Consider the following 20,014-nt stretch of genomic DNA (forward strand, 5'->3'; position numbering starts at 1 on the left):
TTTTCCTGTTCACATGTGGGGTGCCTTTACAGTTAATTTTTACGTGCCTTACAAATTTACTCTTCTGCTTTAATTCCCCCATGATCAATCTTTTATGCTGAATTATAAAGTACCCCTCGACCTCAGGCTTGCTGTTTATTTCTGACGAATTCTGGCAAAATATGTTCCCTGAGATAATGGGAACTGCAGATGCTGGAGATTCCAAGATAATAAAATGTGAGGCTGGACGAACACAGCAGGCCAAGCAGCATCTCAGGAGCACAAAAGCTGACGTTTCGGGCCTAGACCCTTCATCAAATATGTTCCCTCTTTGGATCGCCTCCTATCACTAATTTATCCCTAATTTCATTTGTAAACTATGGTTGAGCCACCTTCCCTGTTTTATTTTTGTGTTGGATAGGAATGTAAAATTGTTATAAATCATTTATACAATGCTTAACAATTATCATTACCAATGAACACGTGCATAAGGAACAAGAGTAGGCCACTCAGCTCTTCAAGCCTGTTTAGCCATTAAGTAAGATCTAATCTGATCTTAAACTTAACTGTCCACTCTTGCATACCCCCATTGGTATTTCATTCTGATGGTAATCAATAGATACCTGCATTTGCCTTTAAAAATATTTAAAGATTCTGCATCCATTACCTTTTAACAAAGGGACTTCCAAAGACCCTCATCCCTCGGAGAATTTTCTTTTCATGAATCTCTTTGTTAAACGGACATCCCTAATTTTTAAGTTTTGACCTTAGTTCTAGATCCTTCCATAAGCAGAAATGTCTTTTTCCACATCTACCTGGTCAAGTCCCCTCATGATATGCTTTATTTTAATTAAGTCAACTGACTGTGTAACTCCTGCCTCTCCTCAAACATATAAACATATAAAATAATCAGAGGGTTAGATAGGGTGGATAGGGAGAGCCTTTTTCCTAGGATGGTGACGGCGAGCACGAGGGGGCATAGCTTTAAATTGAGGGGTGAAAGATATAGGACAGATGTCAGAGGTAGTTTCTTTACTCAGAGAGTAGTAAGGGAATGGAATGCTTTGCCTGCAACGGTAGTAGATTCGCCAACTTTAAGTACATTTAAGTCGTCATTGGACAAGCATATGGATGTACATGGAATAGTGTAGGTTAGATGGGCTTGAGATCAGTATGACAGGTCGGCACAACATCGAGGGCCGAAGGGCCTGTACTGTGCTGTTCTGTTCAATGTTCTAATCTGCTCATTGCAGGTATTATCTACTCGGTTTTCTCTGAACTGCTTCCAATTCATTAACATCTTTTGTTAATATGGCAGCCAGTACTGTATGCAGCACTTCAGATGCAGTCTCACCAGTGCCATTTATAACAGAAGCATAACCTCCGTGCTCTTGCGTTCTGTTCCCCTCATAATAAAGCAAAACATTCTATTAACATTCCTGATTACTTGCTGTACCTGCATACTAATTTTCCATGATTTATGCATGAGGGTATCCAGACTACTCTGCATCCCTTGGTTCTGTGATTTCTCACTATTTGGATAATGTTTTTTGTTATATCTGCCAAAATGGATAATTTCATATTTTCCTACATTGTACTCCCTATATCAGATCTTTGTCCATTCACTTCATTTACCTATATCCTTTCGTAGGTTCCCTATGTTCTCTTTAGAACTGGTCAAAAAGTCAATGTGTCATCAGCAAATTTAGCTACTATATTTTTTGTCCTTGAACCAAATCATTTATTAGAAAGAGTTGAGGTCCTTACACCAACCTGGTGGCACACCACTTGTGATATCCTGCCAGCCTGAAAAAGAACCATTCATTGCTCTTTTATACTCTACTTCCTGTTAATCAGCCAATCTTCTATTCATATCAATGTGTTATTTCCCCAATAACCATTTTAATGTGACACCTAACCAAATGCCTACTGAAAACCTAAATACAACAAATCTGCTATGAATCCACTGCCAACTATTTTCGTAAGGTCCCCATTGCCAGCTCACATCTCTCATCCTTGTAGTACCCTTTGTTTAGATTCAGGATCTTAGTTTCGGATTCAACTTCCTCACTGTCCATCTTAATAAACAATTGTGTCATGTTAAGGCCTCTCTTTGCCCAACTGACCCTGCACAATAAGATGGCTTGTTCATCCTTTTTCATTGTACAATACCCAAGCTAGGACACACTATCGGCCTCAATGCCAATGGTAGTTTCAAACCGTATTACTCGTGTCACTAGATTAATAGTTTAGCTATAATACCACAAGGCCATCAACTATCCTAAACTGTGTACTAAAATTGTGAAAAGAAAAGCCAATGATTGTAGTAAGACTTGCTCCACTGCAGTATTATTGCTGGTTTGGGCTATATTTAGATTAAAGTCACCCATAGATTGCTGTTATAGTCTTATTGCATCTAAATCTCCCTGTTTAATGCCTTCCCTTACGTGTCTGCTACAGGTCACGAATCTCTCAACAACTTCCATCAACATTTTCTGCTCCTTAGTGTTTTCCTTCACTAACCATACAGATTCCACATCGTGATTTTCTGAATCGTATCCTTCCTCGTAATTGAATTGACTTTACCCATAATTAAGTGCTGTCACACCTCTTCCCTATTCCCTTGTCATTTGTAAATATAAAATATCCCTGAATCAGAAACAAAGTTGCTGGAAAAGCTCAGCAGGTCTGGCAACATCTGCGAAGGAGAAAACAGAGCTAACGTTTCGGTTCCGGTGACCCTTCTTCAGAACGGGACCCGAAATGTTAACTCTGTTTTCTCCTTCACAGATGCTGCCAGACCTGCTGAGCTTTTCCAGCAACTTTGTTTTTGTTCCTGATTTACAGCATCTGCAGTTCTTCTAGTTTTTATTAAATATCCCTGAATGTTCACTTGCCATCCTTGGTTACCCTGTAGCCATGTCAACTTAATTGCAACAATATCATTGCTGTGTATGTCTATTTCATTTACCTTATCGCAAATGCTGTGCAGATTAAGTCACAATGTCTTTAGACTTCTATTTTTAACCTTTGTTAGTCATCTTGGTTTTATTTTCTACTACAACCCCATATTGTTTTCACCCATTTGAGTACAATTCTGTTGACTGCTGATGACCCATGATGCCCTGTCTTAAATTGCTAAGTCTGTTTGAACTCTATCCCATTTGGTGCTGTGAAAGTACCACACAATATAATGGAGGATGTCCTCTGTGTGTGAAGGTGGATTTTTACTCGAAGTCACAACTGCCAGTACTATCATTGACAGATATGTCTATGCCACGAGAATTGTTACAGATGTAATCAAGCATGTTTTTCCCTCAATTCAGCTGCCTTATCATCTGCAGACCTAGTCTAGCGGCAAAGACGTTGAGGATTCAACCAGCTTGAGCAGTGTTGCTGCTCCTGAGCTATTTTTGATGGTGGACATTGAAATCTCGTACCCAGAGTACATTGTGCCTCTTCCCACCCTTAGTGCTTTCTCTAGGTGATGTTCAACATGGAAGAATACTGATTAATCAGCTGAGGGAGAACAGTATTTGATAATCAGCAGGTTTGGCTGACTCCATGAATATCCATTGGGTAAGTAATCGTTCCGGCAGAGTCCTCAGTCAGCTCCCCACCCAATTGTATATCGCTGAGTTACCCCCTCTGCTGGTCGTAGAACAGGACTTGCCTAAGGATGGTGATGGTGGGTGACTGAGGCATAGTCATACTCGAGTAATCATAATGTAGTGATAAAGTCAGGCTGTTGCTTGACTAGTCTGTGGGACAGCCAGGTGTTCTACTACAACCATCGGCATTTCTTTTCACAATCTCAGTACACAGTTTAGGGTTATTGATGGCCTTGTGGTATTATATCTAAACTATTAACCTAGTGACCCAGGTAATATGGTTTGAAAATGCCATGGCAGATGATGAAATTTGAATTCAGCAAAATTGTAGAATTAAGAGTCCGTTGATGACCAAGTAGATTGTAGGAAAACCCAACTGGTTCACTAATGTCCATTTTGGGAAGAAAATCGCTGTCCTTGCCAGGTCTGGCCTACATGTGACCCCTTGATCTACAACAAAGTGATTGACTCTTAACTGTCCTGCGGTCAATTAGGGATGGCATAGCTAGCAATATCCACATCCTGTGAATGAGTTTTTAAAACAGTCTAATCAGAAATGTTAAACTTTCTAAGTATTTATAAATAACAACATGCAAGGTGTTTGATCAACCTTTCATGAACTTATTATCTTGGTTCAGCAGTACTGAACCAATCTGTTTAACTCTCTATGTTCCATTTTATAAATCAGAACATTTGTAATTTCTCCAAGAACTATGCCACTGAAATATTGGTCACATTTTTATTTTTTTTAAGATGAGCTGGGATTTTCATGGTTTGAGATTTCATACATTTGTGTACCAAAATTTGGTAGAAAACCTCACTAAATTGTTGAGGCAGCTGCATATTTTAGATTTATTTCATGGAGGGTAGGAAGCCACTCTGCCAATTTATAAAATCATTTTCACTTTTTGTGAAAACTGTCTTCTTGTATTTATTTAACTTGATTTTGTTTTAATCTTAAGTTTGCAGGGCCTTGGTGGATGAACTAGACTGGGCAATTAAGAAAGTAGATCCAAAGAAGACAATTCAAGTGGGGTCTTTCCGAATTAGTCCTGATGGCTCTCAGAAACCAAATGAGGTATGCATGCTATTTAATAAGCATATTCTAAAGCCACTTATTCAAACAGCAGTGGTCCACGAATTCAGTAACCTTAATTGTATAGGGTAATAGATTATAAATTGAGTCTACACTTGGGAAATGGAAACAATCTTTTTGTAATATCTGGGATGGGTTCTAATGTCTTAAGTAATTAAATTTTAAGAATCTTCATGAAATTCAGAAAGGAGAAGTACCAAATTCACTATTCCTTTGCTGTCTGTAGCTTTGATGGTAGTTCTGAATTGACTTATTCTCAGAAAAGGTGCTGGCATATTTATGGCAGTGCGCTGATAATTTTAAGTGGTTCTGAATGGAATTCGCATGTTCTGTTAGTTTAGAACTATGTTTATCTTCTAGTTTTATTATATAATCTAATGGCTACTACATTGAGTACAAACTCTTACATCATTAAATTAAGGGGTATAACTCTGTTATACCAATTCCTGTGAAAATTAAATTTCCTCTAAGTACCCTTCCTACTAACGTGCATAAAGAGGCAGTATAGGAAAATGAAATGTTCAGAGATTACTTATACCCTACCGAAAATTCTTCCTGTAATAACTCTTCTATTTAAATCTAAAATAAAACATTGAGTGAAGATGAAACACATTACTGTGGTGGGATAGGTAAATGAATTAAATTAATCCAAAATTCTGGTCTTCGTGATCAAGTGTTGCTCTCCTCACATTATCAAAATATTGCTGTTAAACTTTAAATAGTACGCCCACTTTAGGAGACTTTCAAAGACGAGATGGTTTTGTTACAGAAAAAGTGAATTTCCTTGGAAGGGCTGACTACATCCATATCTCTCTGGCTGGTTAAAGATATAGTTGAAATGGGATATAACAAGGGAAGTAAATAACTTAAGTCCAAACATGTGCAGATTAAATTGATTGGCCATTCTAAATTATTCTGTAGTGTCTAGGGATGTGAAGGCTAGGTGGATTAGACATGGTAAATGTGGGGTTATGAAGATAGGGGATATGGGTCTGGGAGGGATGCTGTTTGGAGAGTCAGTGTAGATTCACTGGGCTGAATGGCCTATTTCTGCACTGTAGGAATTTTTTGATTCTGTAATAGTCGTAAGATTAGTGCAGGAACATAAGAACCAGGAGTAGGAATTTCAGCCCCTTGAGCCTGCTCCACTGTTTGATACAATCATGGCCGATGTCATCTCGGCGTCAGCTCCACTTTCTTGCCTGCTATCTATAACCCTTCAACCCATTACTAATTATAAATCTGTCTATCTCCCCCTTAAATGTGTTCAGTATCCCAACATCCACCGCAGTCTGGGGTAATGAATTCATGACTTTTTGAGAGAAAATAATAGACCTAAATATAGAAATCTTTGTTTTAAATAAGATTTCTCCTCTATTAGGGCAAGGAGAGGGTATGGGAATAAATTTACAACAAATGTAAAAACTAACTTAAAAATGTAGTCTTTAAACACTTAGCGAGTAAAGGCAGAATGATTTCAATTAGGGATCAAAAATTAGATCTTCTGGAGGCAGAAATTCAGACTAGGATGCTCAATGACCTTGCATTTGGTGAAGATGATGCTGCAAATGTAATAAAATTGGATAAATATTTGAAGAGAAAATATAATTACAGGTTTTACACAGACACTGCAAGGAAGTGGGGGTTAATTGAATGACTCCACCAAGGAGCTGAGACAGGCAGATTGAGCTCAATGAACTCCATCTGTGCTGTATCATTCTCATAGTTCACATATAAACAGTTGCCTTAGAATTGACTGCACGTGTTATGTAGTTTTGTTAACTTGTATGCGAGCTAGGCTTGGAGTTGGCTTTCAGAGCTGGGTTAACGTGTGAGGGTTTAAACTTAGCCAGGACTTGATTCCTAAACTTATGAGGCAGAAGTACATTGCCAGAAATGATGTCTGTTGTATTGATGTTAAACTGGTGTTTTGTCCCTCTTTCCTGGTGCCTTAGCTAATATTCCTGTCTCAGCTAAAAATACCTTCAAAAGAAAAGTAGCTTTGCTGTTCATTCATTTTAATAATCTTGTGTGTTCGTTAGCTAGGTTGATTTATGAATATTTTAAGCTTGAGATTTCTATCAATCATCAAGTATGGTGGTGATTTGATTCAACTGGCTTGGCCACTTTGGTGAGCAATTAAGAGATCAATGATTTATTTTACTGATATTTTTTAACATAAAGTACTTTTCTTTAAGTGAATTCAGGTGTTATTACAGTGAGGGTTGGATTTCAATTTGAATTTTGATTTGCTATTCCAGTAACTTGACAACTACACTATTTTACTCTTTGTATGAAGTCATTTGTGTTGAGCAGTTTGGTATGCACTCGGTATTATTTAATCATGATAATTGTTTGCAGCACGTGTCTGAAAAGCATATCAAAGCCAATGTAGATTTTGAATGGAAGTTGTGTGATCAGTAGATAAAAAATATTTACTCTGGAAATGCACAATGACTTGTAACCCCCTACTGTTCAAAAATTGTGGGTTTGTCTAATTATCATCATTTGACATTGCACAGCAAAAATATGTGTTAGACAGCAATTATTCTAACTATGTTTCTGGCTCTTCACCAAATTGAAATAAAAGTATAGCTAACTGTTAGAATGGACCAGAGTTTACTGTAAAAATAAGTGTGGCTAAAAATGTTCACTTAATGTGAAACCCTAATGGCAATGTTAACCGAGTATTCTGAACAGTTAATAGTAGATGTTTCTGTCAGAAGTACACCATTATGCTTTTTGAGACATTAAAACATTATCTCGCTATCTGGCTCCGCATTTGATATAATACAACCTTTCCTGCCTAGACATCGATTGTTCAGAAACACTGGTTGTCCAGAATTCTTCTGTGTAGACCCAAGCAATTAATCAGTATTGTATTATAAAGTGGAGGTTAACCCCCTCTGAGAACTAAAACCGAAAACCCAAAGAGGAACATTTCACCATATAATCTGTGAAAGGAGTATGAAAAGTGGTATAAGTTCTAGTGGTTAAATAAAATAAATCCCTGACACTCACTCTAAAACCAACAAGTAACAATTTATTTATCTAACTCTAACAGTGAGCAAATTAACTAAACTATTAACAAACCGAACAAATCCCTTCTAACTGCTATCTGTTCTCAAATAAAGCAAGATTCTAATGGTATGCTGTTCCAATAACTACAAGTCCCACTTACATACATAAAATAATTTAGTCTCTCAAAATTACAGCCAGGTTATGTATCTTTCAGGATGTTTTGTGCCTTCTCTGTCAGTTCTTCTGTCAAGAATATTAACTAGTTGTGCCGTTGGTGCTGTTGTTATTGAGATGGTGTTTTCTCTAAGACGTAGAGGAGGTTGTAAGAGCTAGCAATTCTGTTTTGAGAGCTGAGGGCCATTAGCTTTAGCGAATAGCAGCCAGCTGAGGTGCTTTGTCCAACTGCCCCTTTTTTGTACTCTTAATGGCATATCAATATTTTTAACGATAGGATTGCTTCAAGCTATCAAAACTGTCAAATTTAAATTTAATAGATTTTTAGTGTCTAAATGCCTGGTTCAAATTGATTGATTAAATACAAAAGTTTTGTTGTCTTGGTTAAAAAAAACTGCTGCTTGGCCTGCCAACTGAACAGCCTTTCATCACAAATGTTTCTAATAGGTGCTCTCTGTGTACTTGCGAGCTTTCCAGCTGTTGATCACAGATGTCCATTTTAAACCTCTGAGGACAGAAAAAGCCCATGATCTTTTAAAGGGGCCATGCAATACTTTACCCCTTGCATTTGACAAGCACCAAATTCTAACTTCCTGCCTCCCAATCCTTAAGTACTCAACCCAACTTCGCAACAATTGTGCATTGAGAGCAGAAACATTCGCAATGAAATATTTGAATAAATAAAATATATTTTATTGCTGATTTTGGATATCTACCATGTTCAAGCATTTGTATTAGGCATTCTAAAGCCATTCTATAATGCACAAAATTCTGGAATCCAGAAATGATTTTTTCCTAAGCATTCCAGATGAGAAGTTATAGGATCATGGAACAGTTCCAATGCAGACTGCCAATCAGCCTTTCAGGTCTGCACCATTTGTCTGCAAAAGCAGTTGAATCAGTCTCCTATCTCTCCCATCGCTGTAATCTTGATAATTCCTTATTTTCAAGAGTTTATCTAATTCACTTATGAAAGCCACTATTTCAATCTGTCTTTCCAACATTCTCAGGAATGCTGCAATTTCTAAAACAAAGTTTTCTAATGCTTCCTTTTGGTTACTTTGCCAACCACATTAAATCTACCTCCTGTGGTTCACAATTCCTCCACCAAAGGGAACAGTTTTTCCCTACCAAGTCTATGTAGACCCTTGATGATTTTAATACTTGCATTAAAATCTTCATTCAACTTTCTTCAACCCCAGGTTCTCCAGTCACACCACTTAACTGAAGTCATGTAATCTGTGAAACTATTCTTATAATTCTTTTACGCACTTTCTGTAACTAAGCCTATCATATATACCCTAATATGCAATGCCCAGAATTGATAACAATAGTCCAGTTGAGGATAAACCAGTATATTGTAAAGGTTCATCACAATGTGCTAGCTCTGCATCTTTCTAAACATGTATTTAAGTTTATGAAACCCCAGATCATGCATGCCTTTTTATCCAGTTTTTTTAACCTGCCCTACAACCTTCCATGATTTTAACAAATCTCTTTATTATGTAATGGCTTTAGATTAAAGCCTTTTATTCATATTATCTTTCCTTGTTCTTATTGCTAAAATGTATCACTTTTAATCACATTACATTTAAACTAAGTTTAAGTCATTAACATAAATCAAGAAAAGTAATAGTCTTAGTACCAATTCCTGGGAGAACACCATTTGCATAGTTTCTTCCAGTTGGAAAAACTTGCTTTTAACTGCTATTTTGTCTGTTGTCACTCAGCAAACTTAGTCTCCATGCCAAAGTGCCAGTTTTATCCAATGAACCTCAATTTTGCTAGCAAGCCAATTAAAAGGCATTTTACTTAGTGTATTTTGCAGGTCCACAAACACTTTCTCAGAGGTATGGGATGTGATGATGCTTTTGAAAACCATATGAATACAGCTGTGAATACAAGGTGTAGAGCTGGATGAACACGGCAGGCCAAGGAGTTTCTGAAGAAGGCTATAGACCTGAAACGTCAGCTTTCCCGCTCCTTTGATGCTGCTTGGCCTGCTGTGTTCATCCAACTCTACACCTTGTTATCTCAGATTTGTGAAACAGCAGAAACTCTCTGCAATTATTTTTGACTACTCACAGTTGAGAGGTCAGTTAGCTCAGTTGTCTGTATGACTGGTTTGTGATGCAGTTATGCCGAAAGTGTAGATTTAATTCTGTTATCCGTGAAAATCCCTCCTTTTGAACCACTCAACTCACCTGTGTGTGTTGACCCTCAGAATAAACTACCACCAGTGTCTTTCTGTAATAAGAGAGTAGCCCTATTATCCTCTGGGACCATGACAACTTAACTTTCTTTCACTTACGTTTCAGAGCGAAGATGTTTGGTTAATTAAATAGGTAAACTTACCAGAGCCTTTAAGGTTCTAGAAAAATAGGTGTTAGTATTAATTTTCTAAGAATACATATATAGGGTGAATATCGAACACTGAGGGTGGAATGAGAGAGTAAAGACAAAGAAAGTCAATGAACTCACCATAAAAGATGTGTCTTGATTTCAATCTTTTCATCTGGCTGGAAATCTACTAATATTGATGCCCTTCAGCAAAATTACCTTCCCTACTCATATAGCGTGATGATTTTGTTTGTTTAGTGTATGTCAAGAATGTTGCCAGGATTAGAGTGTTTCAGCTATAGGGAGAAGCTGAACAGGCTGGGGCTATTTTCCCTGGAGTGTCAGAGGCTGATGGGTTGCCTTACAGAGGCTTATAAAATCATGAAGGGCATGGATAGGGTAAATAGACACAGTCTTTTTCCCAGGATGGGGGAGGCCCGGTTAGAGGCTTCTGCGTTATGTCTTGGAGATGAATAAAGTGGTTTTGATCAGGGTGAATTTAAGCCATCTAACTTATGAGAGTGTAAGTCACCTTGAAAACTCAACAATTCACTTTTCTCAGATAATAATCCCGGCTTCAGATACTGTAGTACCACACACTCTTAGTGTATCATTGTAAAAATGCCAAGTTGAAAAATCCAGTTTAAATTTTTGTAATTTAGAGTTAATAGTTCTCACTCACTGATAGGAGGTAAATTGAACATTTCACTGTTGATCATATTGAGTCATAGAGATGGACAGCACGGGAAAAGACCCTTTGGTCCAACTCATCCATGCTGAACAGATATCCTAAATAAATCTAGTCCCATTTGTCAGCATTTGGCTCATATCCATCGAAACCCTTCCTATTCATATGTCCATTCAGATGCTTTTTAAAGGCTGTAATTGTACCAGCCTTTCCCACTTTCTCTGGCAGCTCATTCCATACACACAGCACCCATTGCATGAAAAGCTTGCCCGTTAGGTCTCTTTTAAATCTTGCCCCTTTCACCTTAAACCTTTGGCCTCTAATTTGGACTCCCCCACTCTGGGGAAAAGACTTTGTCTATTTACCCTATCCATGCCCTTCATGATTTTATAAGCCTCTGTAAGGCCATCTATCAGCCTCTGACACTCCAGGGAAAATAGCCCCAGCCTGTTCAGCGTCTCCCTGTAGCTGAAACACTCCAACCATGGCAACATTCTTGTTAATATATTTTGATCCCTTTAAAGTTTCACAGCATCCTTGCTCTTAGCAGGGAGACCAGAATTGCGCACAGTATTCCAAAAGTGGCCTAACCAATGTCCTGTACAGCTGCAACATGACCTCCCAACTCCTACACTCAATGCACTGACCAAGAAAGGCAAACATATCGAATGCCTTCTCCACTATCCTATCTACCTGCGACTCTACTTTCAAGGAACTGTGGACCTGCACTCCAAGGTCCCTTTTTGCAGCGACACTCCCCAGGACGATACCATTAAGTGTATATGGTCTGTCCTGATCAGCCTTTCCAAAATGCAGCACCTCACATTTATCTAAATTGAGCTCCATGTGCCAATCCTCAGCCCACTGGCACATATGATCAAGATCCTGCTGTCTTCTGAGGTAACCTTCACTGTCCATGATATGTCCAATTTTGGTGTCATCTGCAAACTTAGTCACCATACCTCCTATGTTGATATGCAAATCATTTATATAAGTGACGTAAAGCAGTGAACCCAGCACTGATATTTCTTTATTCATTAATGGGATGAGGGCGTCGCTGGCTAGGCAGCATTTATTGCCCATCCCAAATTGCCCAGAGGGCATTTGAGAGTCAGCCACATTGCTGTGGGTCTGAAGTCACATGTAGGCCAGACCAGATAAGGATGGCAGTGTCTTTCCCTAGAGGACATCAGTGAGCCAGCTGGGTTTTTCCAAGATTCGACAATGAATCCACGGTCATTATTGCATTCTTAATTTCAGATATTTATTGAATTCAAATTCCACCATCTGCCATGGCAGTATTTGAACTCTGGGTCCCTGGATTAATACTTTAGTGATAATACCACTAGGCCATCACTTCCCACCCGCATTTGTGCACACCGCTGATCACAGGCCTCTAGTTGAAAATCAACCCTCCAGTACCACCCTCTCTCTTCGACCTTTCAGACAGTTCTGTATCCAAATGGCTAGTTCTCCCTGTATTCCATGTGATTTCACCTTGCTCACCAAGGTGTGGAACCTTGTCAAATGCTGTCCTGAATTCCACACAGATCACATCCAATTAAGTTTGCAGTTAAGTTTGTGAGACACAATTTACCACACACAAACCCATGTTGACTTCCCTGATCAGTCCTTGCCTTTTCAAATACATGTAAATCCTGTCCCTCAGGGTTCCCTCCAACAACTTGCCCACCACTGATGTCAGGCTCATTGGTCCAGAGTTCCCTGGCTTTTCCTTACCACGGTTCTTAAATAGTAGCAACACATTAGCCAACCTCCAGTTACCTGGCACCTCACCTGTGGCTATCGATGATACAAATATCTCAGCAAGTGGCCCACCAATCACTGCTCTAGCTTCCCATAGAGTCCTAGGGTACACCTGATCAGGCCCAGGGATTTATCCACCTCTATGGATTTATCCACTTTTAAGTCGTCCTGCTACTCTTGCTCTGTAACATGGGCATTTTTCAAGATGTTGCAATTTATTTTCCCATGTTCAATATCTTCCATATCCTTCTCCATAGTACACACTGATGCAGAATATAGTCTCTTCCCCCATCTCCTGCGGTTCCACACATAGGTGACCTTGATAATCTTTAAGGTGTTCTATTCTCTCCCCAGTTACCCTTTTTGTCCTTATTGTATTTGTAGGATCCCTTTGGATTCTCCTTAACCTATTTTCCAAAGCTATCTCATGCCTTTTTTTGCCCCCCGATATCCCTCTACAGTGTACTTTTGCTGCCTTAATACTCTTCTAAGGATTCATTCGATCTCTTATGTCTATACCTGACATATGCTTCCTCCAGTTTCTTGATCAGAAACTCCATTTTTGTAATCATCCCGCATTCCCTACATCAACCAGCCTTGTCCTTCACCCTAACAAGAAGATACTGTCTCTGGACTCTTGTTATCTCATTTTTGAAGGCTTCCTGTTTCCTAGCTATCCCTTTACCTGCAATGATCTGCCCCCAATCAACTTTTGAAAGTTCTTGCCTAATACTGTCAAAATTAGCCTTCCTCCAATTTAATTTTTAGATCTGGTCTATCCTTTTTCCATCACTGTTTTAAAACTAATAGAATCATGGTCACTGGCCTCAAAGTGCTTCCACACTGACACCCCAGTTGTGAGGAAGGGTCACTGGACCTGAAACGTTAACCATGTTTTTTCCTTCACAGATGCTGCCAGGCCTGCTGAGCTTTTTCAGCAACATAGTGTTTCAAAAAATTTTCTTTGACAAATTTCTCTTCATCCAAGCCCTTAACACGATGGCAGTCCTAGTCTATGTTTGGTAAGTTAAAATCCCCTACCATAACCACCCTATTATTCTTACAGATAACTGAGATCTCCTTACAAATTTGTTTCTCAAATTCCAGCTGACTATTGGGGAGCCTGTAGTACAGTCCCAATAAGGCGATCATCCCTTTCTTATTTTTCAGTTCCACCCAAATAACTTTCCTGGATGTATTCTCAGGAATATCCACCTTAAGTAGAGCCATAATGTTATCCCTCATCAAAAATGCTGCTGCCCAGCTGCTCTTGCCTCCCTTTGGATCCATCCTGTAGCACCTATACCCTGGAACATTAAACTGCCAGTCCTGTCCATACCTGAGCCAGATCTCTGTAATTACTGTGATATGTTAGCCCCATATTCCCAACCATGGCCTGTGTTCATCTGCCTTACATGTTAGACTGCTTGCTTTGAAACAAGTAAAGCTTAATTTGTCAGTCCTACCTCATTCTCTGCATTGTTCCTGCCTGCCATAACTGTTTGACTTGTTTCTCCTCTCAGCTGTACCACTCTCAGACTGATCAGTTTCCTCACTGTCTCCCTAGGTCCCCCTCATCCTTTACTAACTTAAATCCTCCTGAGCAGCTCTAGCAAATCTCCACATCAGTATATCAGTTCTCTACCAATTCAGATGCAATCCGTCCTCCTTATACAGATCATTTCTACCGTAGAAGAGATTCCAATGACCCAAAAATGTGAATCCTTCTCCCCTGACCAGCTCCTCAGCCACACATTTGTCTGCTGTATCCTCGTATTCTTGTGCTCAGCAGCTCATGGCACTGGGAGTTATCCAGATATTACTAACCCATGAGAAACTCCTTGTTAAATTCCTGTCCAACTTCCTATATCCTATCCTCAGAATCTCATCTTTCTCTCTTCCTGTGTCATTAGTTCTCATGCATACAATGACCTCCTGCTGGTTACTCTCCCCTTTGCGAATATTCTGCACCGTTTCCAAGATATCCTTGATCTTCAAACCAGGGAAGCCACACACCATTCTAAAGACTTACTGTCAGCCGCAAAAATGTCTGTCTGTGCCTCTGACTGGAGAGTCCCCTATCACAATCAATCACTTGGAATCTGACATATCCCTTGTTACATTAGAGCCAATCTCAGTACCAGAAATCTGGCTGTCAGTGCTACATTCCCTTGACGCTTCATCACCCCCTACATTTTCCAAAACACCATACTTGTTTGAAATGAGGATAGACACAGGAGGATCCTGCACGACCTGGCTTCCTCTCCTACCTTTCCTGGAGATAACATTTATCTGACTGTATCTTCGATTTATCTTCCTTCCTGTAACTGCAATCCATTTCATCCCCTAGCTCCTGTAAATTCTTCATTGCCTGTAACTGCTGCTCCAACCAATCCATGCAATCCGATAGGATTCACAATTAAACACACTTCCGCAGACATAATCATCAGTAACATGAAAACTGTCCCTAATCTCTGACATCCAAGAGGAAGAGCACGTCATTTTGATAGAGAATCCCGCATGGTGTGTTGCCTACCCGGTGCCAGGGTGTGAGATATCTCTGACCAGGTTGAGAGGATACGAGAGAGGGAGGAGGAGGATCCAGTTGTTGTGGCTCATGTAGGTACCAACAACATAGGTAGGACTAGGGAAAAAAGATCTATTATGGGATTATGAAAAACTAGGAACAAAATTAAAAAACAGGTCTTCAAGGGTCATATAATTTCTGGGTTGCCCTGCCCGAGCCACGTGCAAGTTCGCATAGGGAGGCGAGGATCAGGGAAGTAAACATGTGGCTAAAAGAGTGACGTGGGAAACAGGGTTTCCTTTTCATGGGGCACTGGGCATCAGTTCTGGGACAGGAGGAATCTATACCACTGGGATGGGCTCCACCTGAACTGGGCCGGGTCCAGTGTCCTGTGAAAAGGGTAAATAGGGTGGTCAATAGGACTTTAAACTAGTAAGTGGGGTGTAGGGAGGACTGAGCGTAGAGGAAGAATAGCAATTAATGTAAGGCAAAGCAGCAGGTTAGCAGGTGATGAGGAAGCTTCAACTCCATTGAAAATTAGGAAAAAAGTTAAGGGGAAGGAGAATTCAAGAGCTGTTAGTAATGGAGGTGATAGGGCCCAAAAAGAAGGTGCAAAAACTGGTAATAAGGGCACTTTATCTGAATGCTCAGAGCATTTGAAACAAGGTGGATGAGTTGATGGCGCAAATCATGGCAAATGGGTATGATTTAGTGGCCATTAGAGACATTACAGGTTGTAGGATGGTCATGGCTGGGAGTGAAACATCCAAGCATATCAAACTGTTCGGAAGGGCAGACAGAAAGGTAAGGGTGGTGGTGTCGCTCTATTCTTCAGGATGATATCAGGGCAGTAGTGAGAGATGATATAGGTTCTACTGAATGAAAGGTTGAATCCATTTGGGTTGAAATTCGAAACAGCAGGGAGAAGAAGTCACAGAAGGGTATGGTCTTTAGGCCACCAAATAATGAATTGTGGTGGGGAGGGCAATAAACATAGAAATAGCTAATGCATATAAAAAAGGTACAGCAATCATCAGGGGGGATTTTAATCTACATATCGATTGGTCAAACCAGGTCAGTCATGGCAGCCTTGAGGAGGGGTTCATAGAATGCAACGGCGAGAACCTATGAGGGAACAAGATATCCTAGACCTAGTCCTGTGTATTGAGGCAGGAAAAATTAATGATCTCACAGTTAGGGATCCTCTTGGAATGAGCGATCACGGTATGGTCGAATTTAAAATACAGATGAGGCGTGAGAAGGTTAAATCCAGTACCAAAGTTCTGTGCTTAAAGAAGACTATAATGGGATGAGGGAAGAGTTAGGTAAGGTAAAATGGGAGCAAAAACTCTATGGTGTGTCAATTGAGGAACAGTGGAGGACTTCCAAAACAATTTTTCACAGTGCTCAGCAGAAGTATATTCCAGTGATAAGGAAGAACTGTAGGAAAAGAAATAGTCAACCATGGATGTCTAAGGAAATAAAGGAAAGTGTCAATTTTTCTAAAAATGCAAAAAAGGAAAGATTAGTGGGAAACTAGTAGATTGGGCAGTCTTTAAAGGCCAAAAGAAAGCCGCAAGAAAAGTTATAAAGAAAAGGAAGACAGATTATGAGAGTAAACTCGCTCAAAATATAAAAACAGGTAGCAAAAGTTTCTATAAATATGTAAATCGTAAAACAGTGGCAAAGGTAAACATTTGTCCTTTCGAGGATGAGAAGGCCAATTTAATAACTGGAATGAGGAAATAGCCAAGGCATTAAACAGTTATTTTGTGTCAGTCTCCACAGTGGAAGACACAAATAACATGCCGAAAACTGATGGCAAGAAGGTTATAGCAGGTGAGGACCTAGAAACTATCATTATCACTAAGGAGGCAGTGCTGGGAAAGCTAATGGGGCGAAAGGTAGACAAGTCTCCTGGCCCTGATGAAATGCATCCCAGGGTACTAAAAGAGGTTATGGGAGAGGTAGCAAATGCACTGGTAATTATGTACCAAAATTCACTGGACTCTGGGGTGGTTCCTGCAGATTGGAAAACAGCCAATGTGACGCCCCTGTTTAAAAAAGGAAGTAGACAAAAAGCAGCTAACAGTAGGCCAGATTGTTTAACTTCGCTAGTGGGAAAATGCCTTAATCTATCATTAAGGAAGAAATAGCAAGACATCTAGATATAAATTCTCCCATTGGGAACACCCAGCATGGGTTCATGAAGAGTAGGTCATGTTTAACTAATTTGGTGGAATTCTGAGGACATCACTTGCATGGTGGACAATGGGGAACCTGCGGATGTAGTATATCAGGATTTCCAGAAGGCATTTGTCAAGGTGCCACACCAAAGGCTGCTACATAAGATAAAGTTGCACGGTATTACAGGTAATGTAATGACATGGATGAAGGATTGGTTGACGAGTAGAAAGCAAAGAGAAGGGGTAAATGGGTGTTTTTCTGGTTGGCAGTCAGTGGCTAGTCGTGTGCCTCAGGGGTCAGTGTTGGGACCGCAATCGTTTACAATTTACATAGATGATTTGGAGTTGGTGACTAAGTGTAGTGTGTCAAAATTTACAGATGACACTGAGATGAGTGGTACAGCAAAGTGTGCAGAAGACACTGAAAGTCTGCAGCGGGATATAGATAGTTTAAGTGAGTGGGCAAAGGTCTGGCAGATGGAATACAATGTCGATAAGTGTGAGGTTATCCATTTTGGTAGGAATAACAGCAAAATGGACTATGTTTTACATGGTAAAAAATTGCAACACGCTGCTGTGTAGAGGGTCTTAGGCATGAATCGCTAAAAGTAGGATTGCAGGTGCAGCAGGTAATTAAAAAGGCAAATGAAATTTTGTCTGTCATTGCTAGAGGGATGAAGTTTAAAAACAGGGAATCTATGCTGCAGTTGTATCGGGTCCTGGTGAGGCCACACCTGGAGCACTGTGTGCAGTTTTGGTCTCCTTACTTGAGAAGGGATATACTAGCACTGGAGGGGGTGCAGAGGAGATTCACTCAGTTGATTCGAGAGTTGAGAGGGTTGGATTATGAGGAGAGACTGAGCAGGCTGGGATTATACTCATTGGAATTCAGAAGAATGAGGGGAGATCTTATAGAAACACATACGATTATGAAGGGAATAGATAAGGTGGAGGCAGAGAGATTGTTTCCACTAGCAGGTGAAACTAGGACCAAGGGGCATAGCCTCAAAATAAAGGGAAGCAGACGTAGAGCTGAAGTCAGGAAGAACTTCTTCACCCAAAGGGTTGTGAATCTGTGGAATTCCCTGCCCAGTGAAGCAGTTGAAGCTACCTCGCTGAATGTGTTTAAGGCAGGGCTAGGTCAATTTTTGAACAGTAAAGGAATTAAGGGTTGTGGTGTGCAGGCGGCTAAGTGGAGCTGAGTCTCAAAAAGATCAGCCATGATCTTATTGAATGGTGGGGCAGACTTGAGGGGCTGGATGGCCTACTCCTGCTCCTAGTTCTCATGCTCTTATTCAATGAGATGATGGCTGATCCAATAATCCTCAACTCCAGTTTTCTGCCTTTTCCCCATAACCCTTGATTCCCTGACTGATTAAACATCTGTCTATCCCAGCCTTGAGTATACTTGATGAGTAACTAACCTCAATAGCTTTCTGTGGTAAAGAAATCCACAGATTTCCTACCCTCACAGAAGAAATTCATCCTCATCTCTGTCTTAACACAGCATCATTAAATTGACAAGGTAAAACCACAACTCATAGCTTTAAATATATAGTGTTTTTTTCCCACCAGTTCATACAATAACACAGTTCCTCCTAGAGCTTTTCCCTGCCTGGTTGATGCTGTGTCACAATTTAAAAATAAGGGTTGCCTATTTAAGAAAGAAATGGTGAAACATTTTTTCTCCCAAAGGCTTGAGGGTCTTTAGAATTCTATTTCTCAAGAGGCAACGGATGTAGAACATTTAAAGATTTACGGTTGAGGTGGATACCTTCTTGAATACCAAGCGATGAACGATTATTGGGAGTACATAGGAATGGAGAGTTGGGGTTAAAATTAACATCAGCCATGATCTCATTGAATGGCACAGCAGGCTTGAAGGGCCAAGTGGCCTACTTTTGTTCCTTGATTGTATGTTCATCAAAGTTTGAGGAACGTACAATCAAGGAACAAAAGTAGGCCACTTGGCCCTTCAAGCCTGCTGTGCCATTAGACACTTTACAGCTGTATGGACTCATGTTCAACAATTTCAATAGCTGGTTTCTGAAAAATGGAGGAATGTTATCATTCTGTTGTTGCTTACACCTCCTGGAAACCAAACTTTTGTTTCTTTTTCTGTTACATTACTCTCTTCATTTCTTCTTTCTTGTTTTGCTGTTTCCTCCCATCTCTCTTTGTACTCGTTTGAAACCAATTACATTTAAATGTTTTCCAGTTCTGGTGAAAGGTTACCTTTGTTTCTCTTTACAGACTCTGCTTGAATTCATTGAGCGGCTTCTGATACAAAACACTTCCCTCATCCTCAGTTGTCAAGGTTGCAAATTCTGAGCTTCTCTCTTTCAACCTCTCTGCTCTCTCTCCATTACTTTTAGACACTCCATAAAATCTCTGTTTGACCAAGTTACTGGATGCCTTGGGATGCTTTATTACATTAAATGTACTATAAAAATGCAACTTATTGCTAAGAATATTCCAGAATTTGTAATACAGGAAAATCATTACCAACATGGAAATAATTTAACCATCTTATATTACAATGAGGTCTCAATTTTAAATTACCCACCACTTATCCGTCTCAATGCAAAGTTTCATAAATGTCAAAACAAAAATGGCAAACAATGA

The 20,014-nt window shown here is 39.8% G+C and overlaps 1 protein-coding gene across 1 annotated transcript in view; it reads left to right on the forward strand.

Moving 5' to 3' along the window:
• The window catches only part of cnpy1 (canopy FGF signaling regulator 1), an 82,464-nt gene that overhangs the window by 39,320 nt on the left and 23,130 nt on the right, over window positions 1-20,014 (forward strand). Inside the window, exon 2 of the mRNA XM_048523965.2 lies at window positions 4,553-4,668. Coding sequence (XP_048379922.1) covers window positions 4,553-4,668 — 116 coding nt within the window. The remainder of the gene's footprint in view (window positions 1-4,552; window positions 4,669-20,014) is intronic.

The sequence above is a fragment of the Stegostoma tigrinum genome, chromosome 2 (assembly GCF_030684315.1).
Source record: "Stegostoma tigrinum isolate sSteTig4 chromosome 2, sSteTig4.hap1, whole genome shotgun sequence".
NCBI classification, from domain to species: domain Eukaryota; kingdom Metazoa; phylum Chordata; class Chondrichthyes; order Orectolobiformes; family Stegostomatidae; genus Stegostoma; species Stegostoma tigrinum.